Source organism: Thunnus thynnus, chromosome 7 (assembly GCF_963924715.1).
Source record: "Thunnus thynnus chromosome 7, fThuThy2.1, whole genome shotgun sequence".
Classification (NCBI taxonomy): Eukaryota; Metazoa; Chordata; class Actinopteri; order Scombriformes; family Scombridae; genus Thunnus; species Thunnus thynnus.
Genome location: NC_089523.1, coordinates 11,909,399 through 11,936,110, shown reverse-complemented (window position 1 = coordinate 11,936,110; position 26,712 = coordinate 11,909,399). Strand labels below are relative to the sequence as shown.

At 41.2% G+C, this 26,712-nt stretch overlaps 1 protein-coding gene across 2 annotated transcripts; it reads left to right on the top strand.

The window, feature by feature from the left end:
- The first annotated feature begins 276 nt into the window (after positions 1–276).
- On the top strand, positions 277–25,587 carry atm (ATM serine/threonine kinase). 2 transcript variants are annotated; one of them, XM_067594390.1, is made up of 63 exons: positions 277–434; positions 730–858; positions 1,171–1,289; positions 1,769–1,914; positions 2,355–2,519; positions 2,701–2,866; positions 2,993–3,231; positions 3,915–4,084; positions 4,225–4,391; positions 4,585–4,956; positions 5,070–5,273; positions 5,520–5,621; positions 5,767–5,998; positions 6,097–6,228; positions 6,386–6,511; positions 6,617–6,697; positions 6,843–7,029; positions 7,374–7,567; positions 7,654–7,733; positions 7,940–8,095; positions 8,273–8,348; positions 8,521–8,663; positions 8,836–8,953; positions 9,085–9,255; positions 9,398–9,573; positions 9,757–10,000; positions 10,086–10,201; positions 10,401–10,527; positions 10,641–10,840; positions 10,989–11,163; positions 11,895–12,053; positions 12,137–12,269; positions 12,360–12,455; positions 12,581–12,752; positions 12,848–12,989; positions 13,157–13,333; positions 13,625–13,802; positions 13,942–14,047; positions 14,225–14,383; positions 14,753–14,861; positions 15,208–15,296; positions 15,404–15,506; positions 15,636–15,784; positions 15,927–16,031; positions 16,137–16,256; positions 16,357–16,591; positions 16,695–16,865; positions 17,057–17,176; positions 17,916–18,133; positions 18,252–18,459; positions 18,585–18,710; positions 18,927–19,067; positions 20,047–20,185; positions 20,471–20,553; positions 20,925–21,065; positions 21,845–21,961; positions 22,163–22,312; positions 22,421–22,586; positions 22,945–23,031; positions 23,162–23,276; positions 24,027–24,090; positions 24,254–24,396; positions 24,500–25,587. In XM_067594390.1, exons 2-63 carry the CDS (start codon positions 787–789, stop codon positions 24,678–24,680), a joined length of 9,258 nt encoding a protein of 3,085 aa, XP_067450491.1. In that variant the 5' UTR covers positions 277–434; positions 730–786; the 3' UTR covers positions 24,681–25,587. The 2 variants fall into 2 exon arrangements, with proteins under 2 accessions (XP_067450491.1, XP_067450490.1); XM_067594389.1 differs by having other exon boundaries at positions 13,625–13,817.
- The last annotated feature ends 1,125 nt before the right edge of the window (positions 25,588–26,712 follow it).

The window sequence follows — 26,712 nt, the reverse complement described above, 5'->3', positions numbered from 1 at the left end:
CACGGAAGTTACAAACAACTGTGCCGTTTGGAGTTCTGGTAGTTGTAGTCCTGTCCGAAATGTCTAACTACAATATAGCTTAAAAGCTACTATATACGAATATAACAGGTATAATTTATCGAATACGGATCTACAGGGAATCTCAAACTTTCATAAAATCGCATCAAATAAAAGATTAAATTTATTTTCGTGTTGTCACTAAAGTTAACGGACACACTCGGCTCCAGCGACGACCCGGAAGTGATGTGCCTTATGGCGACGCTGCCGGGGCGGGAATTTCCTGCGTGGTCTGCGTGAGTGGGAGTGCGTGCGTGTGTCTCTGTTCACAACACGTCAAAATTGCAAAGTTGTCATGAGGAGTACAGCAGGCTCTCTCAGCACTGTAACACCTGCATGTGTGTCACCTCTAACTACAGTCAACACAGTCATCAGAGGTCGGTGAACAAGCAGTGGTCGTTTGTATTAATGAATGGAAGTCCGTGCATCAAGTTCAAGCAATGTTATGTTGCTAAAGTAGCTCGTCGTTAAGGCTAAGCTAAATATAAAGTGGTGTGCAGTAGTTATTTGACTGGTAGCTAATTAAGCTGTCATTTTATGTAATAGCAATAATAATAGTTTGACAGTAACGTTAGTGCTTTGGAGGAAAGAGGTGATACTGACTAGCTGCAGTGTAGGCATTATTTGGAACAATACACAACAACCTCTTTTGTCAACATCCTGTCCTGGCAGGTAGAATAATCTGCTCTACTTGGATGAAAGCTGGGTCTGTATCCACTGTGTGGCACCATGAGTCTGGCTCTTCATGATCTGCTGATGTGCTGCAAGGGGCTGGAGAGTGACAAATCCACAGAGAGGAAGGTAATCACACCTGCATATAAACAATTAAATGAGATACATATATATATACTGTATATGGCACCAAGCTTTTGTCAACATTACTGCAGCCAAGTTTAATAAGTGATTATTGTAAAAGTGCAGATTATATATATACGTTAAGTTTTTTGTTTTGACTCTTAAAAAAGCAATTTCCACATCTGACCCATTATTGCTGTGCTGCCATCGCCACATCTTTCATTTTTTTCAGCAAGTGAAATACTGAATATGAAGTTAAATTAAAGGCTGTCATGTGTCTTCAGCTTTAATACTTGTGTCCTCTCTTCATGCCTTCAGAAAGAATCTGAGCACTTCAGACGGCTCCTTCGAACTCCAGAGATCGTGCAGGAGTTGGATCGCACCTCAGGACCTAAAGCTAAAGGCTCCAAGCAACTCACGTGGGATGCTGTTTTCAGGTAATCTGCCTCTGGATATTTGCATTTTTATACATGTGCAATAAAATGGATATAAAGTCATTATACAGGTCATTTTTTGTAATTCATGCACACTTCTTCCAAAGCTTTACGTGAGTTTGCAACATTGGTGTTCATTACTTTAAACTTGCATGCTCAGACAATGTGCCTTGTTTGTTTTCAACATATCAATTTAGTTTCATTTTCATTTCCTCATTTCTTCATACTGGCTGATTGCGAGGATCTTACTGTGGCCTATAAGGAAATGGAAATTTGGCATACTGTATAATACAGTAAATCTGCTGGCTTTTTTTTTTTTTGGCTTTTTATCTCTAGAATTGCTGTTTTATTTTCAAGTTGGTTTACAAGAAGCTGTAAACCAAATCTTTTAGTTGTATTAACTTCAATTATCTGCCAGATGAAATATCCTTGATAAGTAAATATGTTCTGCACTGTTTTGCCTAGTGTCTTTTTTTTTTCAGGTTTCTGCAGCGTTATGTCCAGAAGGAGACAGAAAACATTAAATCAAGTAAATCCAACGTCACAGCATCGACGATGGCCATGCGCCAGAAGAAGATGGCTGATATGTGCAGTTTGATCAAATATTTCGTCCGCCACGCAAACAAACGTAAGGACACTGTCTTTGTACAAAGTAGAAGTAGAAAAAAGGCCTAAAAACCTTTTGATTCAGGAAGATTTAACTCTTATTATTTTCTTTATGTTGTGTGTTGTATGTTTTTAATGCTGTAGCACTTTGAGATTCACTACGAATGAAAAGTGTGGTACAAATTAAATGTATTATTATTATTACTATTATTATTATTATTATTATTATTAGTTGGTTACAATTTAGTGCACACATGCACAAGACAAATTTAGACACCATTATCATTACTATTATTATTATTATTAGTTGCTTGGACAAATTTAGACACCATTATTTATGTCAAATGGCAGTGACATTGAATATTGTAATCGTCTTTCATTACTTCACCTTACTCATTCATCTGAGTAGCAATCTGTTTAAATGTATCGTAATGACTGCAATTATAATGTGTCTCTTTGCAGGCGGGCCACGTCTAAAGTGCAGTGAGCTGCTGAAACATGTGATGGAGGGGCTGCAGAATTCATTTAGCTGTTCAGCCTACGGAGAACATTACAGCAGCCTCCTAGTAAAGGACATCCTCTCTGTCCGCAAGTACTGGTGTGACATCACTCCACAGCAGTGGCACAGTCAGTGGACTACTTCTCTAAATAATGAAAACATCATGTGTTTGATCATTGTACATGTTAACACACTGATAAAGATCATGCTGTATTTGTACTTACCAGTGTATTACGTAGTGTTGTTTTGCCCAGTTAGTTACATGTTGTTAATCACTAAATCCTCCCTGTCTATTTTTATGATCCACAGGTCTTTTGAACTTGTACTGTGACCTGTATAACTCTTCATCCAAGTCCATCAACCGTGTCTTGGTGAGCAGAATCATCCACACGGCGGTGCAGGGCTGCTGTATGCAGAGCGATGGATTCGACAACACTCTGTTCAGCTTCTTCTCCAAAGCATTGCTTAACGCCAGGTGAAGACTTTTAAAAATTCATCCTGATCTGCTGTTACTTATTGAGACAAGAACATTAGTTACACGTATTAATGTAAACGTGATGAACTTATTGATTTCTTTTATGGGCTGTTATGATCCTGTCAGGCAGGAGAAACACTTGACTGTTTTGGAGCACCTTGTCTCGGCTCTCAACATCTTCTTGAGATCCGCGGCTATGAACTGTCGGATGAGGGTGTGTCAGCTGGGAGAGGAGCTTCTGCCTTCTTTACTGTATGTCTGGGCGGATATGAGGCCCAGTGCTGTTCTCAAAGAGGAGACTGTGAAGTTCTGCAACCTGCAGATTTGTGTCCATCACCCTAAAGGAGCCAAGACTCAGGACACAGGTAGATTCTGTCTTGTTGTTATTTTGAAAAATGTTAATGGTATTTTGCCATTTCTATCTGGAAAGGTTTGGACTGATTACACATATAGAACTTTTTTTTTCCAAGAGTGCACGTAAACATTCAGCTCATAAAGAGATATTATAAAGGATTTATTCCCAGAGACCTGTGATGTTTTAAGAATAAATTAATTAATTTATTAATTTTAGGGAAAAATGTACAAAAAAACAAGGAAAGGCCTTTTGTGACAGATTGTCTATCTTAGCAAGTCTTGTACTGTATTAAAATTAGTAAATGGTTGCTGGCTGATGATTTAGGGCTGCAACAGTTATTTTAATTATTGATTACTCTTTTGAATATTTTCTCAATTAATCGATCAATTGTTTGGTAAATATAATGTCCAAAAATTCAGTCACTGTTTCCCAAAACCTAAGAATTTGGAATTTTCTTCTTAAGAAATGACCCAAAATGATTGATTGATTATCAAATTAGTTAGTTATTAATTTTCTGTCGATCAACTAATCGATTAAGGGACTATTCGTTGCAGCTCTAAAATTATTCTAGCTTGCTTTGGGAAATGGTTGGCAACAATGGTTTAAAAGTAATAGATTAAAACATGCAAAAGCATTGATATAGTCCCATAATAAACCAACAGAAAGCCCACCGTCCCTCATCTCATATTTTAGGTGCTCATGCTGAAGACTGGACTAAGTGGCGCAGTCTGCTGTACAACCTGTACGATGCTTTAGTCAGAGAAATCAGTCATATAGGCAGCAGAGGGAAGTACGTCACAGGCACGAGACACATAGCCGTCAAAGACAATCTCATCGAGCTCACAGCTGACATCTGTCACCAGGTAAGAGACAACATCTCACTTAACTTTCATATCTATGACAGGAATGCTCAGAGAAAATTTAGCTTGAATTAAAAGTTACTGCAGTTATATAAATCATATGAATTAAGGGTCCTTAATCTTGTGTTTGCTGCATGTTGTAGCTGTTCAGTGATGACAGTGACATCCAGATCTTGGAGGTGACGCAGGCCTCCATCAGAGCCACCCAGATGGGCAGTCCCACCAGCAAGCGACGGCGCATCGAACTGGGCTGGGAGGTCCTCCGGGACCATCTGCAGTCTCAGCAGAGCGACTTTGATATCATACCATGGTACGAAAATCACAACACAATGAATAAGAAAACATTTTGATGATAAAAAAATAATGCTGTGTACAATTTTATCTTATTTTGTGGTAGTTGTGTATATATGAAGTATAATATAACCTGAGATCCTGTTGTTTCTCTGACTGTAACCACTTGATTGATCATGTAAAGATATTTAAGTTTTATTTTTGCCTCTCAGGCTGCAGATCACTGCAGTGCTCACCTCTAAGTACCCGTCTATGGTGCCCGGCCGGGAGCTGGTCCCACTACTGTCAGTGTTGTACCAGCTCCTAGCAGAGCAGCAGAGAGGAGAAAGGGGGCCATACGTGCTGCGCTGTGTGAGGGAGGTGGCCCGATGCCAGGCCCGCTACCCGGAGAGGGCCCAGGTCTACAAGGCAGAGCTGGGCAGGCTGTGGGGTCGAGTGTGGGCCCTGGCGCTGCGAGGCGTCAGTTCACCCCAGACAGAGGCCCTCAGCCTGGACCTGCTGGCCTCCATTGTCCACGGTGGACTGATCACTATGGACAGAGAGTTCTGGAAGCTCTTCTCTGGATCAGCGTGTAAACCGTCCCAGTGAGTCTCTGCCTTTTCTCATTGTGCAACATTAAATATGTCATTGTACTAAATGTGTCTCTGCATGTGTGTTCATGTGTTTCTTGACTTTCTCTTTTTCTCCATATGCACAGGAGTGCTGCGCTCTGTCTAGCCCAGGCCCTGCTGAAGTGTCCGGTCCCTAAGAGTCTCATCTCGAGCTCAGGCTGGGACTTTGCAGGGGTCACAGAGGGATCTGGGTCACTCAACCTGAAGGAGACCCTCATAGGCTGGCTTCTGATGACAGATCAGAGCGATGAGATGGAGGATAGCTCCAGACCTCACCCCATCGTCTGCAGGTTGGTACTGCGTTTTTCTTCCACCACATATTGCTGACTGTGGAATTGTCTGTCTAGTTTTATTCTGGTTTCATGCTAATTTGTAATATCTTAAGATGATCTGTTTTCATTTTTTAAAGAAGGGTAAGCTTCAGTGAGCTCAAGATGAATTACTTTCTTGTTTTCTTTCATTTCTCTGTTAAAGTAACACTGTTACACAATACTGCCTTTGTGTAAACTGTTGATTTGTTGTGGTCGTCTGTGCAGAGATTTTCCTCACAATCTAATCGCGAACATCCTGGTCTCCCTGACTTTGAAAGACACCAGAGCTGGCCTGAAGTTTCTGCTGGGTGCTGACGGAGTAGAGAGGTGAGGGAACAGATCAGTGAGTGAGCAGGATACTGGAAACACTTGTATGATATTAACTTTCACAATCCATGTCTCAATAGTTTCCTGGCATCATCATGTTGTTTGGAATAAAACTAAATCAGTTTTACTTAATTTTTTTTTAAAGTGCCTTTTTTCAAGAGCAATCGCACGATACCAGAGACAACCTGGAGGAGATTGAGAGGCTGCACTTGCAGTTCAGCTTCAACACACTGCCCTCAGATATCCGAAGGGGCGACGAGACGGTGAAAAGGACATCGACTGACGGCCAGTTCACTGCTCTCCCCGGCCTCAAAAGCAAGTTGGAGCAGTCCGTGCTTTGTGTGGCTGACAACCTGCTCAACTGCTACTCGCCTGATGTGAGTGGAGGTTAATACGTCTGTATTCATGTGTCCTGTGTGTCTGTATAATTGTCACAGTAACAAAGTGGATTTTTTTTCTGATTCACCCTCTGCAGTCTCAGTCCACCCCTCCAGAGTGTCTGGTGCGCTGTTTTAGTCTGCTGACTGGTGTTCTAGCAGGTTACGTCTCCACTGGGTTTCTGACTGAGGAGGAAGCTTGCCGCTCACAGCTCTTCACTAAAGCTAAGGTACACATTCAGACTCGACTGCAGTAGATGTGTCACTCTATCTGATAAATGCATATAATAATATCAGCTAGATGTTTTGAATATTTCCACTAGTCCATGGTAATGGGCAGTTTTATGTCATAAATTGTAAATTATAAAGGTTGTGTGTTGTTAACAGGCCCTGGCTCAGGACTTCAGCGGCTTTATTTCGAGTGTGAAAGTGAAGATGACAGAAGAAGGGACCATGACCACGCTTAGGTCTGTCATGAAGCTCTGCACACTGTCAGCCACAAGAAGAAACAAGGTGAAACAGGCCTTCATGTTTTTGTCATCATCATGAAAAATGAAAAATACAACATTTTTATATTGATATCATCAATCGTTTTATCTTTTATTTTCTCTTCTGCAGGACGATATCTCCTCCTGTCTGTTCATAATGATTCTGCCGTCCAGTCTCCTCAGTGACATGGCAGAGATCTGCAAACTCTTGGTAAGTGGCAGATGTAGTGCTGTATGAAGCAGATTCAAGATGTTGTTTTTTTTTTTTTTTGTTGTTTTTTTTTTAAAGTGAAAATCTTAATGTCAAGAGCAGCAAGCCTGTTCACTGAATTAGCCTTACATCCTTGTCTCCTCAGATTAGCAGTGTTTCTAAGAGAGTTAGTGTTGTGGATGAAGACGATCATACGGATGATGACTGGGACATGACCAGAACTCAACAAGGGGACGACATTGACCTGTTTGATGATGATGAAGAGTCTCACAGCAGCACCAACGGGAACCACAGACAGAAGGGAGATAACACTGATACTTCCTGCGGGCCAGGTAAAGAGGGATTAACAGTGCTTTGCTTTAGATTAGAAATACAGAAAAAATACTATACAGTTTTTAGTAGAAAAATATTTAACCATTTCATCAATTAGAGGATGTTCAAGATTAAATTGTATCATGTATCGCTGGATTTGGGGAAACCGGATGCCAAACAACAGACTAATGAAGCCTCATGCTATCTTCAGCTGAACTTGAGAATATATTTTGCAATGATAGAGGACTGTGTGTATATACTGTATATGGCATGTGGCTGTTGTTTCAAGATAGGATACATACACATTTTTTCAAGTCTATCAGCTGATTTTAGGTAGATGAATCACGGTTCTGTCCTTCTACAGGTGCAAAAAGCCTGTTAGCAGACGATCATCTGGCCCACCAGGACCTGGCTCTCCTTGCGATCCTGGAGTTCCTGTGTGAGTGCGGCTCTGTCCAGCCCGTCCACGGCCAACTTTTCAAACCACAGGAGGTGCGGCGCCGGCTGCTGCTGCTGGTGGAGCAGATCGACTTCAGCAAAGCCCTGCACCTCAACATGGTGGGTAGCAGCTGGTGTGAAGAGACGTGGTGGCAGAGGCAATGATGAGCTCAGCTGCTGAACACAAATGTCTGGTTCTCTTGCAGTATCTCGTCCTGTTGAAGAAGCTTCCTGCTGAGGACACGCTCTCTCCAGAGGAGTTTGACTCGCTGCTCCGTCCTCTGGCGTAAGGAAATCTTTCTGCTACACAAATTCATTTTGTTGCTGATAGAGCAGTTGTTGATAATATCCATGTTGTGCTCAGAGCAACATAAAATACACTGATGACAACATTAAAACTTTGATGTTTTCTTTTACAATGCAGCAATTTTTGTCTTAAAATCTAATAATGTTTTCACGTATTTAACCTAATTTGTTGTGCTGTGTCTACAGGGACCTGTGTTCTCTTTACCGTCAGGACCAAGAGATCTGTGCTGCTGTGCTTCTGGGTTTGTTGCCCTCCATCAGGAGCCTTGGGAGGACCCAACACACACCAGAGGAGATGAGACATGTGCAGGGATCCCTGCTACAAGTGGTGTCTGGGTTCTGGTTAGTAGTATACTCTATTTTTACACCTTTAACACTTGCTGTAGGAACCTTCAATCCTCAATAAATGAAGAAGATCTTAATTATTTCAAATCACAATGTTAACAGACAGAAAACATTGGGTTTATATGTTTGTGATTCAGTTTCTGATACTATCTCAACCACTGTGCTGTGATTTAGTATCCTGAGCCAAACAGGAAAATGCATGGCTACTGTACGAGCTGCTTTAGTGCAATGTCTGGTCACCCTGCTGGAGGTAAGCTCTTAAGTTTTCTTGACAGTTTATGACAATTTATCAAACTTTGAGGAATGAAATTATGTTAAATATTGACAAATGTCTCTTGGGCACCACTTATTGCTAACATATTAAAAGAAAGTCTCACCCTCTTGTCAACTTTTCTGCATATTCTCTTTCTCCTCTGTGTCAGTCTGACCCTTGTTGTAAGTGGGCAGTCCTGAGTCTCAGAGGGCCTGACAGAGACGAGGACCGTCCAGTGTCCGTCATCCTTCCGTCTCACCTCGCAGATGCCCATCACCAAGTCCGTATGCTTGTAGCCATGTCAGCAGAGAGGTATGTTTTATCCGGGAACTGACTTATAACTAATGATAACAAACTGATAGTGTATCAGAATACGTTTCCTTTACAGATGTGCATTACATATTAAATCTAAACATGATTAAAATGTGATTGGAGCACTACATTTAATAATTTTAGTGTTTTTATTATTCTGCTTTGTGTCCAGGTTGTTTCTAGAGATGAAACATGAACATCCAGATAGGAGGAAGATGCTGCCATTGAAACACCAGCAGGCAGCTTTTGAGAACGTTTACCTGAAAGCTCAGGAGGGAATGAAGCTCCCGGTAAGATCACTGAGTCTTGACACACATCAGTTAATTGTGTGTTTGTGTGCGTTTCCACATCTCTTTGACTTTTTGCATGTTTTAGGTTGTTTTTTTTCATATGTTATTTGTGTCTTAATGATCGTATGCAGAAAAGCAGCTCCTCTGACGACCAGCAGGATGAGATGTTTAACCGCCAGGCCACCCTTTTGAAGAGTTTGTCTGTTGTGCTGTGTTGTAGTCCAGTCTGTGAAAAACAGTCCCTGTTTGCCCTCTTCCAGTCCTATAAGGAAAATAGTATAGAGGAACAGCTCATTAAAAAGGTAAAGCATCTCATATAGCATCTTGTATATTTCAGTTTGAGCTTAAATGTTCATTCATGTATCAAAAGGTTTCTCTTTAAAGCAATAAACTATAGAAAGAACAGAGTGAGATGATGTGTTTTTGTCCTTCTTTTCTTTACAGATGTTGTGCAGTGTATCCAGAGCGCTGGGCTACAGGAGTGTGAAAACATTTGTCAGCTCTCACTTGTACTACTTGGTAGCTGAGTGGCTCTCACAGAGACAGTCTGACGACCGCTACACTCTTGGATCTTTCCCCTACACACTCCTAGACCACGACACAGTCAAAGATTTCTATAAGTAAGGAAATAAATTTGTCCTTCCCTTTTGTTTCCTCTCCTTTCAGTGTTATGCAGTGATCCTACACTGAGTGAAGAGTTTGGAAATTACACAAAATGTCTCCAAGTAGTTTCTGACAATATAGACATTGTTTAATGATGAATGAGCACTTGCTTATAATATCCTTGTTGTGCCCTCTTATAGCTCCTCTTATCAGGTGCTCATCCCCCACTTGGTCTTCCTGGATGACTTTGAGCAGGTGAAGTCTATCGGCAGGTATCTTGAGAAGGACTGGAAAGAGCTGTTGGCCGACTGCTTCCCCAAGATCATGGTCAACATCCTGCCATACTTCGCCTTGTCTGGTCAGGATGCACAGGTCGCGGAGCAGAGAGAGAAGGCCCACAAGGTGTACGACCTGCTCAAAGATGCCAACTGTCTGGGCAAACAGGTAAAAACTGCTGTGTAACTTTGAGCCTACATTTAGATCTGGCAGATTTACTTGACTGTACTACATGTTTGGCATGTTTCTGCAGCAAATCGACAGCCTGATCCACAGCAACCTGGCGGACATAGTAGTAGAACTGCTGATGACTCTGTATGAAGGAAGTGGAGCTGAAGGAGACAGAGAGGACCTGAAACGCTTTACAGGGTAATGATAATTTGATATTTAATATTTTTAATTAATTTTATTTGTTTGTTAGTTTATTCATTAAATAATTTGTTTGATTCTTTTTACAACAACGTCGCCGTTTCATTCTGGGAATTAATAGTTAGTTTTTCTGTCCGTCTTGTGAAAATTAAAAAGAAAAAGAAAATGTATGTTCTAAACAAGTGTTGAACCTCTTCAGGGAACTGGACCCTGTACCAAACCCGCCATACTTCAGCTCCTATGTCATCAAAGCTACACTGGACTACCTCAGCAAGTGTCACAGTGCCAACCACAAGTCACTGGTGGCCATTCTGTCAAAAACCCCGGTAAGATGTTTGAGTTATGTGGGTTTTTTTGGTCTTTTAACTGTTACAACCAGCCCAACTGTTTCTGTTCTTTATGATTTTCTCACAGTTGTCCTCCCTTTTTCTTATCATAGATATCTATTCAGAAGATTCTGCTGGCAGTGTGTGAAAAGGCAGATGAGACGACCAATAGCTACGAACGCCACCGCATCCTCCTGATGTATCACCTTTTTGTCAACCTGCTGCTCCGAGAGGTGAAGGATGGTCTAGGAGGAGCCTGGGCCTTTGTCCTCAGGGACATCATCTACACACTCATCCACCATATCAACAGCAGGTTGGTGCATGCGAATACTCACAGGTGAATTAATACATGAACACTGTACATACAGTAGAGTATCACACAGACTGTACACCAACTAAACACTCATCCGTCTCATCTTCCTCGACAAAGTCAAGCCAGTTTGTGTTTCTCTCACTCACAGACCAGCTCAGTGTGATGAGGTCTCTAACCGAAGCCTGTCTCTGTGCTGCGATCTGCTGACCTCTGTGTGTCAGGCAGCGCTGCAGTTCTGCGATGACGCTCTAGACTGCCACCTACAGGTCATTGTTGGGACTCTCACAGCTCAGGTGACGAGCCGGCCCGCCATCTCACAACAGGTAAGTGACGGGTAGAAAATTAATGATTTTGCTGTTTGGCATTCAGGTTTTTATATATTATGATATAGTATAAGTACAAATTCTATGTAATCTGTAGAAAATGCAGAAGAATGCTACAAAACTATGCATGCATGTGAGCATCTGTTTCCCAAATTTGCCACTAGAGTCCACTAAAATTGTTGCTGGACAGAAGCACCAACTTTTGACCAAACTGATGAAAAAATGTCTGTTAGCGTTTATTATTTTTTGTGAACACAGAGGGGGAAAAAATTGGCACAAACAAACACAGTACATCCATAATAATAACAACAGTAACCACAATTAAATTAATAATTTAATTAATAAATTAATTAAATTAAATACAAAGCAGTTTTTTGTCAGCACTATCTAAGGTTGTCAAATCTGAGAAGCATGTGATTCAGCTGCACATTGCACGGAGAACCCCTTTTTACAAACATTTTTCTTAATTTGTGGTCATTTAAGAGACTTTGCATCTATAGAATTTGAGGCCTTTGTACACAAACAAGAATGGACTAGTTGCTACTTACCTGCTGTGCACCAATTTCAGTATAATATCCGTTATTTCTTTTAAAATAAAGGATCCAAATTAACCAACTCATACACAGATTTGTCCTTTTAATAAGTGCCTTTTAAGAAATTTTTGTGAATTGTTTTTTTCTCCCTCTTTTCAGCAACATATTTTCATTGTTTACTTCTCTCTGGCCCTCTAGGTGCTCAGTCTGTTGCAGTTTCTCGTGATAGAGAATCAGCAGAAGTTGAAGGGAACCATCTGCAGGTTGGAGGCTTTTCCTGACCTCCCTGAATTCAAAGAGCTGCGGTCTGTACAGCACATGCTCAAATATAACAACGGGACTTTTACACTCAGACAGGTAACAGCAACAAATACAAACAGTTTTAGAAACAAATCTATATTTTACTACTAAACCACACCCTCCTTGTTCCACTTCTACAGGAGATATCCCACTTCCTGTCAGTGACATGCTGTGACTCCTTACCTCTGACCAGACTGGAGGGGCTAAAGGAGCTGACCAGACAGCTGCACGACAACAAGGGACAGATCAGAGAGCTGCTCAAAGAGTGCCATGGTTTGCTGATAGATGGAGATGATTGTATATATATAAAAACGTATGTTAAATGTGTAATGTCTTCTAAATCCTGTCCTCTGTCCTCCTCAGCCGACCCTACGGAAAGTGTGCTTGTGAAACTGGTTCTCAGTCTGCTGCAGCTCTGTAAGCTGGCAGCCAACCACCCGGGAGGAGCTGATATTCTCGGTATACTTTCAATAGTTAAAAGTACTTTCTACGGCTACAGTACGCTGTGTTCTCAGCCACATCAGGATAGTTTTTATCATTTTTTGAAAAATTCTACAAGCACAAACACACATCTTTTCTCCCAGAGGCAGCAGGGAGCTGTCTGGGAGAACTGGGTCCAGTAGATTTCTCCACCATCGCCCTGCTCCACGGCAGAGACCCCCTCTATGAGAAGGCTGTGTCTCTCTTCACCTCCACTGAGTCACAGTGTGTTTACATCATCCTCAACTGCATGAACGACGCGCTCACTCATCAACGGTACGGTGAATCTTAAACCTCAGTAATCAAAATCAGTGACTGTGGAAGGAGCAAGCTCAATTATTGCTGTATTCTGTGTTTCCGTTGTGTGACAGTATTGAGGTGAGGAAGGCAGCAGCTCAGTGTGTGAAGAACATCCTCGCCACCCAGTCTGGAGTCGACTTCTGGGAGCAACACAAAGACAACAGAGACCCCATGCTTGCTTACCTAAACCCCTTTAGAAAGGCCAAGAAGAAGGTGGGTCAGGGGTGTGTTTGTGCCCACTATATGTGTGTACCATTAACAAAACATACCAAAAGTAACTGACTAAAAACCTTTAAAACACAGCTGTATTTCATTTTGAGTGTGTACACAATGAAATATCTGTGTCTGTCCGATTATTACTGACTCTTGCCTCTGATCAGGTGGCAGCTGTGAGTGCCGAGGAGAGTTTGGACGCCAAGGAGAAGCTGGAGAGCCAGGAGTTTTGGATTCCTCAGGCGGGTGGCCACAAGGTCTGGCTGAAGGCTCTGTGCACCGCCCTGCTGGACAGCGGAGGAGTCAGGACCGAGGCTCTGCTACTGTCACGACCACTGTGTCTGGTGAGCACAGAAAGAACATTATCAGACTGCTTACATCAGCCGCATCATGTATTTCTGTATCTGTACCTATAAGAGCTCTGTGGATGAAATAGAATATTGCAGAAAAAACTATCAACATTTCCAGTAACAATAAGGGGAGTTAAATTAGCATTCATGGTTGTGTTTGCATTACATATATCTAGTTAGCTCTGGTTCAAAGCAAAAAGCAGCTATAGTAGAACTATTCGTGTCAGTCTCTAATCCAGAGCTCCAGATCTAACCACACCTGTCTTCCCCCCCGCCTACTTCCAGGTGAGAGTGGACTGCTGTCAGAGGTTGCTGCCCCTCATCATCCACTCCATCCTGCTGGATGACTCAGATGGCTCATGGAGAGAGTTGCTCTCCTCTCACATCCAGGACTTCTTCAGTTTTTGTTCAAGAAGTGCTCAGGCCTCCAGCCGCTCTGCCACACCCTTCAACTCTGACTCTGGTAAACAAAGTTCAGGTAGAAAAGATATTTAATAATCATCATTTATTGTTCTCTTCACCTTCTTAGTTCAGCATTCATTTGATTCAGTCTTTATGTTTTTTGTGCACTATTTGTGATCAGTGTCTATTATTCCTTACAGAGTCGGACAGTGCCAGCCAGGGCTTGTATGACAAGGCCTCTCTGCGTACCATGCTGGCAGTTATCGACTATCTGAGACACCAGCAGAGACCACTGGAGTCTGATAGGTTTGTATTTTTTATTGTAATCAAATATGTTTTCATATAAAAATAAATGTGTGTGGCTCTTGATGTCTTTTCTTCATGTGATTTGCATGAAATGTGTTTCAACGTCAGACTAATGTGTCTGTACTACTGTGAGACATGCAATGTGTGGAGGAAACAAACTCTGCATCTATCTTCCAGCACTTCCTGCGGCACAGTGTGTGACTCAAACTTCTGGCTGGAGCTGAACTACCTGGAGGTGGCCAAAGCTGCTCAGTCCTGCTCGGCTCACTTCACCGCTCTGCTCTACACTGAGATCTATGTCGACAAACTCAAAGCTAACACGGAGGAAAGTCGCAGGTATGCACACATGCATGAGTTTAGTTAACGTTTAATTGTCTGTCTTGTTCTTTTCTATGAACCTTGCTGAGGTCAGTGGATTAAACCACAGGCAGGTGATTGTGAGAATTTTAACCAAACTTTTTGTTTTCATAACACATTAAATGTTAAAACTGCACTTCATAAATGCATTTTTCAATGAATTGCGAAATTAGTTTAAATTATTTTGTAGTTCTTTTCTTTTCTTTTTTTTTTTAGAAAGGTAAACAAAATGGGGAGTATGTCATAAGCTGCTACGTTAAACATCTTTAAAAAAAAAGTTGTTTCCTATGATTTTCTTTAATCTTTCTTTATCTTTTTCTTGTCAATGTATTTCTGTCTAATCTGTAGAACCAAGTCCAGAGCAACACGCAAGATCAATTTTGAGGAGAACAGCCAGAACTTCACCATCTCCAGCCTGATTGAGAAGAGCATGGAAGACACTAATATCAGTCTGCAGGTCAGACCTTCATGTCAGATATGTGTTATTTATCATCTCTCCTTTCCATCATAATATTTTATATCATAAGTTGTCTCACAAAATAAATAATTTCTAAGATATTTGATAATGCCAGCAGAAAAAAAACAGTTCCAGTTGGATTTCTTACTACCCAGTGTGATGATAATTAACAGGACATTGTGATTTTTACATACCTAAACATGTATTCTGACTTCTGATTATCATGTAATCCAATATAAAGTCATTATATTCGTCTTTCAGTCATTTGTATTATATAATTTTTTAATTATAATTTTTTTCCCCACTCATTTGTTCCTGTTTTTCTCACTCTCTTACATGTTTGTAGGAGCTGTTGATTGAAGTCTATCGGAGCATCGGAGAGCCTGATAGTCTTTATGGCTGTGGAGGAGAGACAATGACAAGTCCACTGACAAGGTAATCAATAATCTAGTGATCAGACCTGCAGACATTATCACTTATTTTCTCCAGTGCTGAATAATCATCAGAATCACAGACTTTATTTATTTATACTTTATTTATAGGATTCGAACTTATGAGCATGAGGCCATGTGGGGGAAGGCTCTGACCTCATACGACCTTCACTCTACTCTGCCGGAGGTCACTCGCCAAGTGGGGATCGTGGAGGTAAGTTAGTGAAAGATGCACTGGGCAAGATGTGCGAACAAACAACAGATGAAATAGCTCCAATATAAAATAGTCTAATACAATCTCTTTAATATTAATTTCCTCTCTTTCTCACTATTGTGCCAACAGGGCCTCCAGAACTTTGGTCTGAGCAGCATCCTCACTACCTATCTGAGGGGTCTGGAGAGTGAAGGGATGGAGTGGGGAGCTGAGCTGAGAGAGCTCCGCTTCCAGGCCGCCTGGAGGAACACCCAGTGGGACTGCGACCTGTCAGAGAGGTGAGGGGAGGAGAGTGGAGGGAGGCATAAACAAAAACTGCACAAAAAGCAAGTATAAGCTATCATAGGATTAGAGGAAATCTCACTTGATGCCTTTTTCATGTCTTTTTTTATTCTCTCCAAATCAAATTTGATACATCAGGAGTGAAAAATCCAAACCTGGCTTCCATGAATCAGTGTTTTGTGGCCTGCAAGCGTTAAGAGACAAAGAATTCTCCGTACTTGAAGAAACTCTGAAACAGGCCAGGTATGGCAGACATTTAGGCACTCAGTTTTACCTCCAATATAAGGTAATTAGGTCTCTGTTGTGGCAAAATTATTTGCCCATCTATGAGCTTGTGTGTTTCCACAGGGGTGCAGAAGTGGAGGAGCTGTGCAGAGGCAGTCTAGAGGCCGTGTCTTCTCTGTACCCAGCCCTCAGGAACCTGCAGAGCATCAGGGAGCTGGAGAGCGTCAAACAGCTCTTCTCTAGGTGATGCCAGAAGTCAAACATCAGCAACAATATACAACAGAGAATATGTGGATTTATGAATCCTAACTAATGTTTATGTTTTATTCACTTTATGTATCAGGCGCTTCTCAGATGTTGCTCTGAGGGACGTTTGCAGCCAGTGGCGGCAGCATTCCCAGCTGCTCACCGACAGTGACTTTGCATTGGTGGAGCCCATTCTGGCCGTTCGCTCTGTCGCCCAGAACACGCTGATGTCCAAGGTGGGAGACGCCGATGGCACCCACTACCTCACCTCTGTGCTCACTGAACACCTGATGGAGCTCTGCCGGCTGGCTCGTAATGCTGGGAACACGCAGGTAGCATCCGAATATGTGTGTGGTCGGATGTAAGGAAACGTTTACTTTTATTTCACCTACCAGACACTCACTCTGTTGTAATCCGTGTATCCACTGTGTCCAGCTGGCAGAGCGGGCAGTGTTCGAGATGAAGCAGCATGGCGGTAGAGGGTCCTGGGCGTCATCACCTGTATTGTCATGGCAACTGGAGGAGGCCCAGGTGTTCTGGGCAAAGGGAGAGGAAGGTCTAGCTCTGGGCCTGCTGAGACAGATGATAAACAACCTCGAGGAAAAGGTCAGACACAAACACACAGACTCAAATCAAACCATTTTGTTGTAATAAAAACATACTTTAGTTATAGAACATCCCAATGTTATAATGATATCCACTAATACACAAATACATCAGATTAATTCAAATACGCATTAGCCAAAATGGCAAGATTCTTCCTTTAATTATTCTTTGTTTTCTTACATGTTGACCAGGTGGATTTAAACCCTGCTCTGGCCCCGGTCTACACTGAGTGCCTCAGGCTGTGTGGTAACTGGCTGGCTGAGACCTGCCTGGAAAGTCCTGGAATCATACTTGAGAAGTACCTGGAGAGGGTAAGAAGAAGCTAATAGTATCCTGATAACCTGGTTCAAACCTTGTTGTTGTTGACAGTATTTCGATGAATATTTGCTCAGGAAACAGCAAATCTAATCTTTTTCTTACAAACTGAGGTGTCCACAGTTCCTGGAAATAATTGTCACAAATGAATTGGACCACATGTCTTGCACGGATTTAAGAAAAAAGGGAACTGTTTTCTGGAAGGAGCAGTTCTTTTATGTGCATATGAGTGGAAAAATATCTAGAAGGCAAACAGGCTTCTTAAAGGTCTCAAAATTTCTAACATACGTTACTTGATGAAACTCTCTAACACCCTGAAGTACACACACATTTGTTTACACACATGTAGCATGCCTTCCTCAGAGAAATGAATGAGTTATTTCCCAGCAGCCAGGCAGTGTCCCGCAGCTACCCACACTCACTGTGACCACACAGCAGAAACACTGTGAGAGCAAGACACACACACACAGCCCAACATATATGAATAATTTATTTATGTCCAAACCTCTGCAAACTCATACTTTATGTCCTTGGGCTATGGCAGATTTCTATGGACAAAATTAAATAATTCATATGTTTTTGTGTGCCTCTATACATCGCCATCCAACTCCAGGATTTTTTTTGTAGCCACTGCTGCTGCTGAACTATCAGGATGATTTTGACTGTAACTTCCTTTTGTGAGAGAAGCTGGTAGCTTTCCAGATTAGTAAAAGTCTGTCTGTGATGTTCTCTCAGGCGGTGGAGGTGATTGAGGGTGAGTCAGGAGTGCAGGACTCCAGGCTGCAGAGTCAGCGGACTGAGGCCTTCCTGTCGCTGGCCCGCTTCTCGGACGCCCAGTACCAGAGCATCGACAAATACATGAACTCCTCTGAGTTTGAGAACAAGCAGGCCTTGCTGGAGAAGGCCAAAGAGGAAGTGGACTTGATGAAGGAACGTAAAGTAACGTCCAACAGGTCTGCACTCTAAGAAAGTCTGTTTTACACATTTAAATTTCCTGCTTGACTAGCCCTGATTGCAGCTCGAAGAAACCATGAAGCGTTTAATCTACTGGCTCTTCGTCTGAATTCACAGGTACACAATAAAGGTGCAAAGAGAGCTGGAGCTGGATGAGAAGGCCCTGTCCAACCTGCAGGCAGACAGACAGCGCTTCCTGTGTAAGGCGGTAGAGAATTACATCCAGTGTCTGGAGCAAGGCGAGGAGCACGACACCTGGGTGTTCCGCCTGGCGTCGCTCTGGCTGGAAAATGCCGACGTTAAGGCCGTCAACGACATGATGAAGGTTAGCCAAAGACACCTTGAATTGATTATTTTTGTTAACTGGTATTTTTCTGGGGCAAAATTGAAGACACAAGATGTTCAGATTAAAGATCAAAGGCTTTAATCTTTACTTATTTTGTGTTTCAGAAAGGAGTGAAGAAGATCCCCTCCTATAAGTTTCTACCTCTCATGTATCAGCTGGCTGCTCGCATGGGAACCAAGATGGCAACTGGCATCACAGAGGATGTGGGCTTCCATGATGTCCTCAGTGACGTAATGCATCATTTTGTTTATACATAATAGCACATTACCTTTTTGATGACTTTCTTGAAAACCAAAAGTCCAAAACCTGTATAGGTCTATTCCTCAAAAATCCAAATTCATAGAAAATACAAGAATTTTATTGATGTATAACAGTCTACAGTTCAGGATTGGGAAAATACAGGATTTTGCTTCTACTTCTGCTTCAGTTGTTTTCTCTCCTCACAGCTGATCTGCCGTTCGTCTCTCGAACACCCCCATCACACGCTCTTCATCATCTTCGCCTTGGTGAACGCCAACAAAGACGAGAACTTTTGCAAAACCCGGCTGTCAAAGAGCGCTCCGCGGCAGCCGTCACCATTTGACCTGGTGGGACTTTTGTCAAATGATGTTCATTGATATATATATATGTGTGTGTGTATATATATATATATATATATATATATATATATATATATATATATATATATATATATATATATATATATATATATATATGTATACACACATTTTTTTAGGATGAGAACTAGCTGTGATGTGGATAGTAGCAGTAGTAGCAGCAGTCATTGCTCATTCTTTCAACAATGAAAACAGGTTGGCCGTCAGCTCTCAATACTTATTTAAGTTCAAATATCCACAACTGTTAATTATAGACAACTGTCATTGAATTCTTGGTTGAAATTATTAATCTTGTACATTTATTCTTAGGTCAGGTATCTCCTGACAACATTGAACACCACTGCAAAAAAAGGGTTTGGTAGGGAAAGGTTTTTACTTACCCTTGCTATTATGTGAAATAGCAAAGTAAAGAGATGTGATGAGCAGAAAAAATGTTAACGTCAAGTTTCCTTTCCTTATATTGATGTGAGTAAATTTCCCAACTCTGCACAAAATACACTGAAATCACTTGTTTAAAGCACTTTGATAAATGAGAACTTGAGTTTGCTTTTTAGTTTGCAGCCGTCTGAACGCGCAGATGTGTCCTATACTGAGGACAGTGAGGAGAGGTTTCTGATTGCCAAAGATCTTATTTGCCACTTTCATAATAGTCTTTAATCAAGTATTGATTAGTTGCATCATTTTACAAATGAAACAAAGACAGCATAGTTCTGTTATTAGTCAATACATCTTTTGACATTTTATACAAATGGTAATGATTTTGTTTTTTATAGCCATTAGTTTTATTCTACAGCAGTTCTATTTTAATACCAGTGTTGTACACTTTGAAGTAGAAAACGCATCCTCATCATCAGACAAACCACTTCAGTCACCTTTTTAAATTAATTCTCTGCACAGCTCTTTAAAAACCCTGAGCTCTGTTTTACAAGTGAAGTTTTTCCTCACACAGGAGCGTTCAGATGTGGCCCGCAAGATCATTAGTGCGATCAGGAAAAAGAGAGGCCAGATGATCCGGGGGATCGAGCGTCTCTGTGATGCCTACATCACTCTGGCTTATATGGACGCCAGCAAGCACAAGACTGAGAAGAGTGAGTAATCAGAGCAGTGCTGCATGTACTGCTTTTTTTGTGGATGACATTTATCCAGATGTAATGCTCCTCAGCACTTGTAATGTTCCTTTTTTGGTATAAAAATCCTCTGATCGTTACACCTGTTCATTGTCCTACATGGACAGTGAACAGATTTGTAGATGGTAACTACAGTATTTATTTTTGTTTGATTAGGGAAAGTTATGTCTCTCTTTTCCTTTTTCTAAATGTGTGTATCATCTGTCCAGCTATTTGTCATCCTTCGTATCCTTGTTTTAAATATAGGGGCTATTCCGATCCCTGCTGATCAGCCCATCATGCAAATCAAGGACCTGGACGAGGTTGCTATCCCCACAATGGAGATCAAGGTGAAAAAAAATGATAGAGCTTCTCAACTTGCAGTATAACTAGAGAGTGACAAGTGGTAGTTCGACTTCTGTGTATGATGGAAGATCAGCAGGAGATTTACTTGGTTTGATTGACCCATTTAATTTCAATTGGCTGCTTATTGAATGTCATATGAATAATATAGATTTCAACTCAAAAACAGATTTCATGATGATTTTTTTGATTTCTGTGACAATTGTTGCCATTAAATAGCACACAGTTCAGAAAGAACCCTATTTTTTGTGACGTATAATCATGATTTTTGATATTTCTGTTACTGTCACGCTTGTTAAACAACAGTACAACACAAACAGTTGTAATGATAACAAGAGTTATTCAATTGTGTGAATAGGTTGATCCATCTGGTCGCTATGACAACTTGGTGACTGTCAGATCCTTCTTGCCCCACTATCACCTGGCCGGAGGAGTCAACCTGCCCAAAATCATCGACTGTGTCGGTTCTGACGGCAAGAGCAGGAGACAGCTGGTCAAGGTAAATGCATGTGTGTGTGTGTGTGTGTGTGTTTGTGTGTGTGTGTGTCTCTCATCTCTCAGTTTGCATCTTATGTATGTCTGAAAGTGTTCTAAGTCTGCCTTTGATGCACTGTGTAAGTTAAGTAGGTTAAGTGTGTGTTACAAACATGTACAAAGACATCTTTTTTTCCTCTTGTATGTGTGTTAGTTCTTCAAATCTCTGCTCTTTGAAGCTAAAGCTGCTGTCAGGTCTGATTAAAGTCTGACCAGCTGCACAGCTTTTAACTGTGACCTCAGTTCTTTTCCATTTCAGCTCAGCTCTTGGTAATAATTAATCCTGTTTTTGTGCTGGAACAAATAAAAAAGTTTGTTGGATTACAAACATGCTTTCACACCTCTGTAATGAGGACATTCTTTAGGGGACAGCGGGTGTGTGTGAGCACATGTTTGTGTTTACAGAAACACTCGTTATCCACTTAAAGGCTAATAATTTACTATTGGGAGAGTCATGGTGAAATGACAGTTTTTCTAATCTTTAACCTCTTTGAATTGTATTTATACATCAACATGCTGTTAATGTGACTTGTTAATGTATTGTTTATGTGGCATAGTGGAAAAAATGTGAATTTGAATAAAATGCCTAAATATTGCAATTATAGGAATCACATGTAAGACTTTCCAGGCCTGGAAAATGCACGGAACAACTCTTTGTTTCATTAAAATGAGGTTTAAAATGAGCCTCTCAGTGGTCCCTGGCTGCTATATGTTCTCTGACCTTTGCCCTCTCTGTGTTAACAGGGCCAGGACGACCTGCGGCAGGATGCAGTGATGCAGCAGGTCTTCAGCATGTGCTCCATGCTGCTGCAGCGCAACACGGACACTCGCAAGAGGAAGCTCAACATCAGACGATACAAGGTTATACACTTTATTAACTCGCCTGTCTTTTTCACTTAAAGAGAATAATAAATCAAGGCTGTGTTGCTCTGTTGCATATTTTCTTTGATCTTTATGTTTTGAACTTGTAATTCTCCTTGTTTTCTTAAAATAAAGCAGCACAGCTGTTGAAAATGCGGTTAACTGCTGTGATATGAGAGACTCTCTTGTACTTCATCCCAGGTGGTGCCCTTCTCGCAGCGTAGCGGCGTGTTAGAGTGGTGCTCCGGCACGGTGCCCATCGGAGAGTTCCTGGTGGATCCCAGTAAAGGAGCCCACAAACGCTTCCGACCTCAAGACTGGACTAACTTGGCCTGCCGCAAGAAGATGATGGTACTGCTCAGGCTTACTCTGTTCAGCACTGTGATGTTAAATGGAAGAGAAACAGTAAACTCAAACATTTGTAATCTGCCCTGTTAATCTGTTGTGCTGTGATTGTAGGAGGCACAGAGGTTCGCATTTGATGAGAAGCTTCAGGTCTACAGCGAGGTGTGCAGGAACTTCAGGCCGGTCTTCAGGTATTTCTGCATGGAGCGATTCCTGGACCCCGCGGTGTGGATGGAGAAACGGCTGGCTTACACCCGCAGCGTGGCCACCTCCTCTATAGGTAAACACTCATGGAAAAACGGTACTGTATATTGATATACACACAACAGCACAACATCGAGTCTCAGTCGTGTTTTGATACATGTGGGTTGAAATGAAATCTTTGGGCTGATGTTGTTTATTCAAGCAGGTTGTTTGTCTGACCAAAACAAATATGGAGGCAGGTCTGCACCAGGCTGCTGCTTAGGCCACAATTTCAAATTATGGAGAATTTGCTAATTATTAGTTCACATTATTAGAGACATTTTTCTTTATGTCAGTAACAAATCTTTGTGTTGACTTATTGACTACATTTGTGGAAAATCTGCTTTTGACGCAGACGCTGGATGCCTTACCAACACTCTGTTTTGTACCCACAGTTGGCTACATCGTCGGCCTCGGCGACCGACACATCCAGAACATCCTGATTGATGAGCAGACTGCTGAACTGGTGCACATCGATTTAGGTAAAATCATTTGATTCATTTATGTAAACAGAAAAGTTCAGAGGCACAGTGGTTGTTATCAAGCAACATGAAAGCAACCTTGTGTAAGTGCACTGATGGTATAGTGCCTTTTGATGCTTTTGGTCTTCAGGTGTGGCCTTTGAGCAGGGAAAGATCCTCCCCACCCCCGAGACTGTCCCCTTCAGGCTGTCCAGAGACATCGTGGACGGGATGGGCATCACTGGAGTGGAGGGAGTTTTCAGGAGGTGAAGAGGAAATTATGACTGTGCTCTGATATTGTTGTCCCATAACATTTCCAATGGCTCTGTATGTTGTAGTTGTTTGTTCTCATGTTGATTTATGTATCTGAACTTGTAGAAACCCGACTGCTTTGTTGTTTTTTTAAATAATTACAACATCAGAACCAATACCAGTAACCTTAAAGTGATACTGATACCAATAGAGTACCTCATACCTATATATACCTATACCTTCTATACCTTTTCTTTCCTACTTAATTTGATACCCATCATGTGAATGGAAGCATTAGGCTGTGTAAAATGCTACCACTCCTCCCCATCCAAATGATTTTACACAAGTACATTTTGAAAGTGTTCAAATTATTGAAATATTTATTAAATCACTACAAAACTGTACAATGAAGTATGACCACGGACTGTATGGGTTGTAGCTGCTGTGGTATTGGGCCAATCACACGTCGCATTAAATCACTTGCAGTGATTGGCTGCAGACAAAACCATACAAATAGTCTTTTTTTTTCTGATCCGGGAATTATATAGTTTTGATACTACTTGGTACTGGGTTATTTCGGTTGATACCTTAAAGGTATCAAGTACTGATACCCAGCCCTAATAACTATATAGGCTCCCTGCAGGGCAGGTTTTTAAAACATTTTTTGGTGCATTTTAAAGACACTTTGATTAATAAAGAGAATACTATTTTTTTAAAGAAAGAAAAACTACTTATCTCAAATTCCACCTGTTTTCTTTGGTCAGGTGTTGTGAGAAGACCATGGAGGTGATGAGGAGCTCTCAAGAAGCTCTGCTGACTATTGTAGAGGTATGTAGAGTACATACCGAACCTCATCCACACAAACACACACACACACTGCCACTTCTTGGGTCCATAATCAGCCTTTCTCATGTTGTTTTTTTTGACTTCATGTTAAGCAACACTTTCGTGTGTACCGATGTGTTTGTGTGCCGGTTTGCGTGCTGTACAGGTGCTGCTGTACGACCCCTTGTTTGACTGGACCATGAACCCCCTGAAGGCCTTTTACCTGCAGCATGACGAGCAGCAGGAGCTCAACGCAACGCTCAGCTCCGTGATAGGAGGAGACGACTTAGACAACCACCGTAAATCCAGGTGCTACAGTAGAGGAGGCTGACAGGGTTGTACATGCAGTTTATGAAAAATGTGTTTTATAATGTCCTGTCTTCGTCATCGTCTCATGCTCTTCCTCCTGCAGTGACAGTCAGAGCTTCAACAAGGTGGCAGAGCGGGTGTTGCTGCGGCTGCAGGAGAAGCTGAAGGGGGTGGAGGAGGGCACGGTGCTCAGCGAGGGCGGACAGGTCAACCTGCTCATCCAACAGGCCATGGACCCCAAAAACCTCAGCAGACTCTTCCCGGGCTGGCAGGCCTGGGTGTAGAGGAGGAAAACTGAGGAAGAGTACACTTGGTCTGGTGAAGTTCCTCCTTCAAGCAACAAGTGTATAAGTGATGTTTTCATTTCCTCCTTTATATTATAGATAGAGACAGTTTGTCAGTCTTTGCTTGTGCCAGTCAAGTCATTTTCAAAATTGCCACAGATGTCACCGCCCCAAAAATAATGCTGCTTTTCTGAATCATTGAAGGCATGATACTGTATCACCACATAGAGAGAAAAAAGTGGAGAGACACTATGCAAATGAGCTTCAGTGGGTCAAACTTAAAACATGTTCCCGAATTAGTTATTTATACCTCTTTTGAATTCTGTGAATAAATGAAAGTTATGTAGCTTTTAATAAATAAAGGCCACAGTTTTTATAAACTTGTATGACACCCTTTGCACTCAAACAGAATATGAAGTCCATTTTAGAAATTACATGCAGTCAACTGTTGTTTTGTAGCAGTAAGCTGAAAATTGCAAAATCCTGAAGTGTATTTAAAGAGAGCAATGAACTGTGTGTGGCTGTGATGAGTTCGGTTTAGGCGACGACATGTTTGCTGTAACAGTTGTGAACATTTTCATACCAATTATCATCTCATGATCAGTTATCATTAATGAATACCCAAGAAGACTTTTACATAGATACACAATACAATACACTCCTTATGAGTGTGCAACACGCATTTGAAATAAATAAACTGTACTTGAAATGTCATTGACTAACTCCTTATCAGCAGCTGCTTATTAAAACTTCTATGCTTTTTATATTATATACAAAATTTTTACCTGTTCAGCTTTATACTTCTTTGTATTGCTTCCTTGTTCTGTAAAAAGAAAAGATGCTGCTCTTGAACATGATTCCTTTGTCATTAAATAAATAAATAAAATAAACACCAGTAAAGAATGAAGTCAATTTGTTGAAAATTGTTTTGTGGTTTTCCTCAGAGTTGTACTTTGGCTGACTACTAATTCATTACAAATTTATCTGCAGATATAAATGTGTTGTGTGCATTTTCTGTTGCTCATTGACTCAAGTTTTGAAGCTTTATGTGTTTGCCTGTCTATACAGCGTTAGTGAAGTACCTTTCCATTGTGTACTCAGTGTAGCAGTACTCAATCACCACACTGACAGTTCAGCAGATAACACTTGTCAGTCTCTATTGTGCTTGTTGTGAGCTCAAGAGAGACACTTCAAACCGATGAAGAGGAGTGGCCACACGATCACACAAACTCCACCTGGTCACTGTGATGTGAGGATTCAGTGAAAGCAGAACAAGGCAGATGTGAGAGGAGACGCCAGAGGGGCTGAATTTTATCTTTTGAGAGAGTAGAGCAGTAAAAACATTAAAAGGCATTTTTTTCCACTGCATCCATTAATAATGACCACCAATCTGGTAAGTTTCGCTTTTAAAATGATCTTTGTGTTTTCTTAGAGAACTTCTTAAAGTAATAATATACATATAATTAGAGTAATTCCTATCAATACTATACCAATAATAGAGTTTAGAAATGTAAGTGAATAAAATGTGTAATGTTTTGTATTTGAAATGCAGGACAATCTCATTTCAATCATCAATCATTAAGTTTTATTCTGGCTTTACCTTCAGTATGTGGATTCAGGTGCTTCTTTCATTCATGGGGATGGTGAGAGGAGGAAACTTCCTCCACTCAGCAGATCAGATGTCAAGCCTCAGTATGTTCACCATCAGGCCCCGAAGCCTCCACCTGAGATCACACACTCCATACCCAAACACAAAGGTACCCCAGTCTCCTTTTCACTATCATAGCAAAATACTAACAAACCAAGAGGTTTAATTAATTACAGTTATAGTAAGATTATACAGTATATTTTTATGTTTATATAGATGTACCAGATAAAAATTGACCATTTTGTTTGGGTTAAAAAAAACAACAAACTCATAACTAAATGTCGGTAGGTATAGAACTTTTTAGATAAATTAACAACAGATAATCCAAATATAATCAAATATACAGTAAAAATGTGGATAAACTTTCCATATTAAGGACGGCCA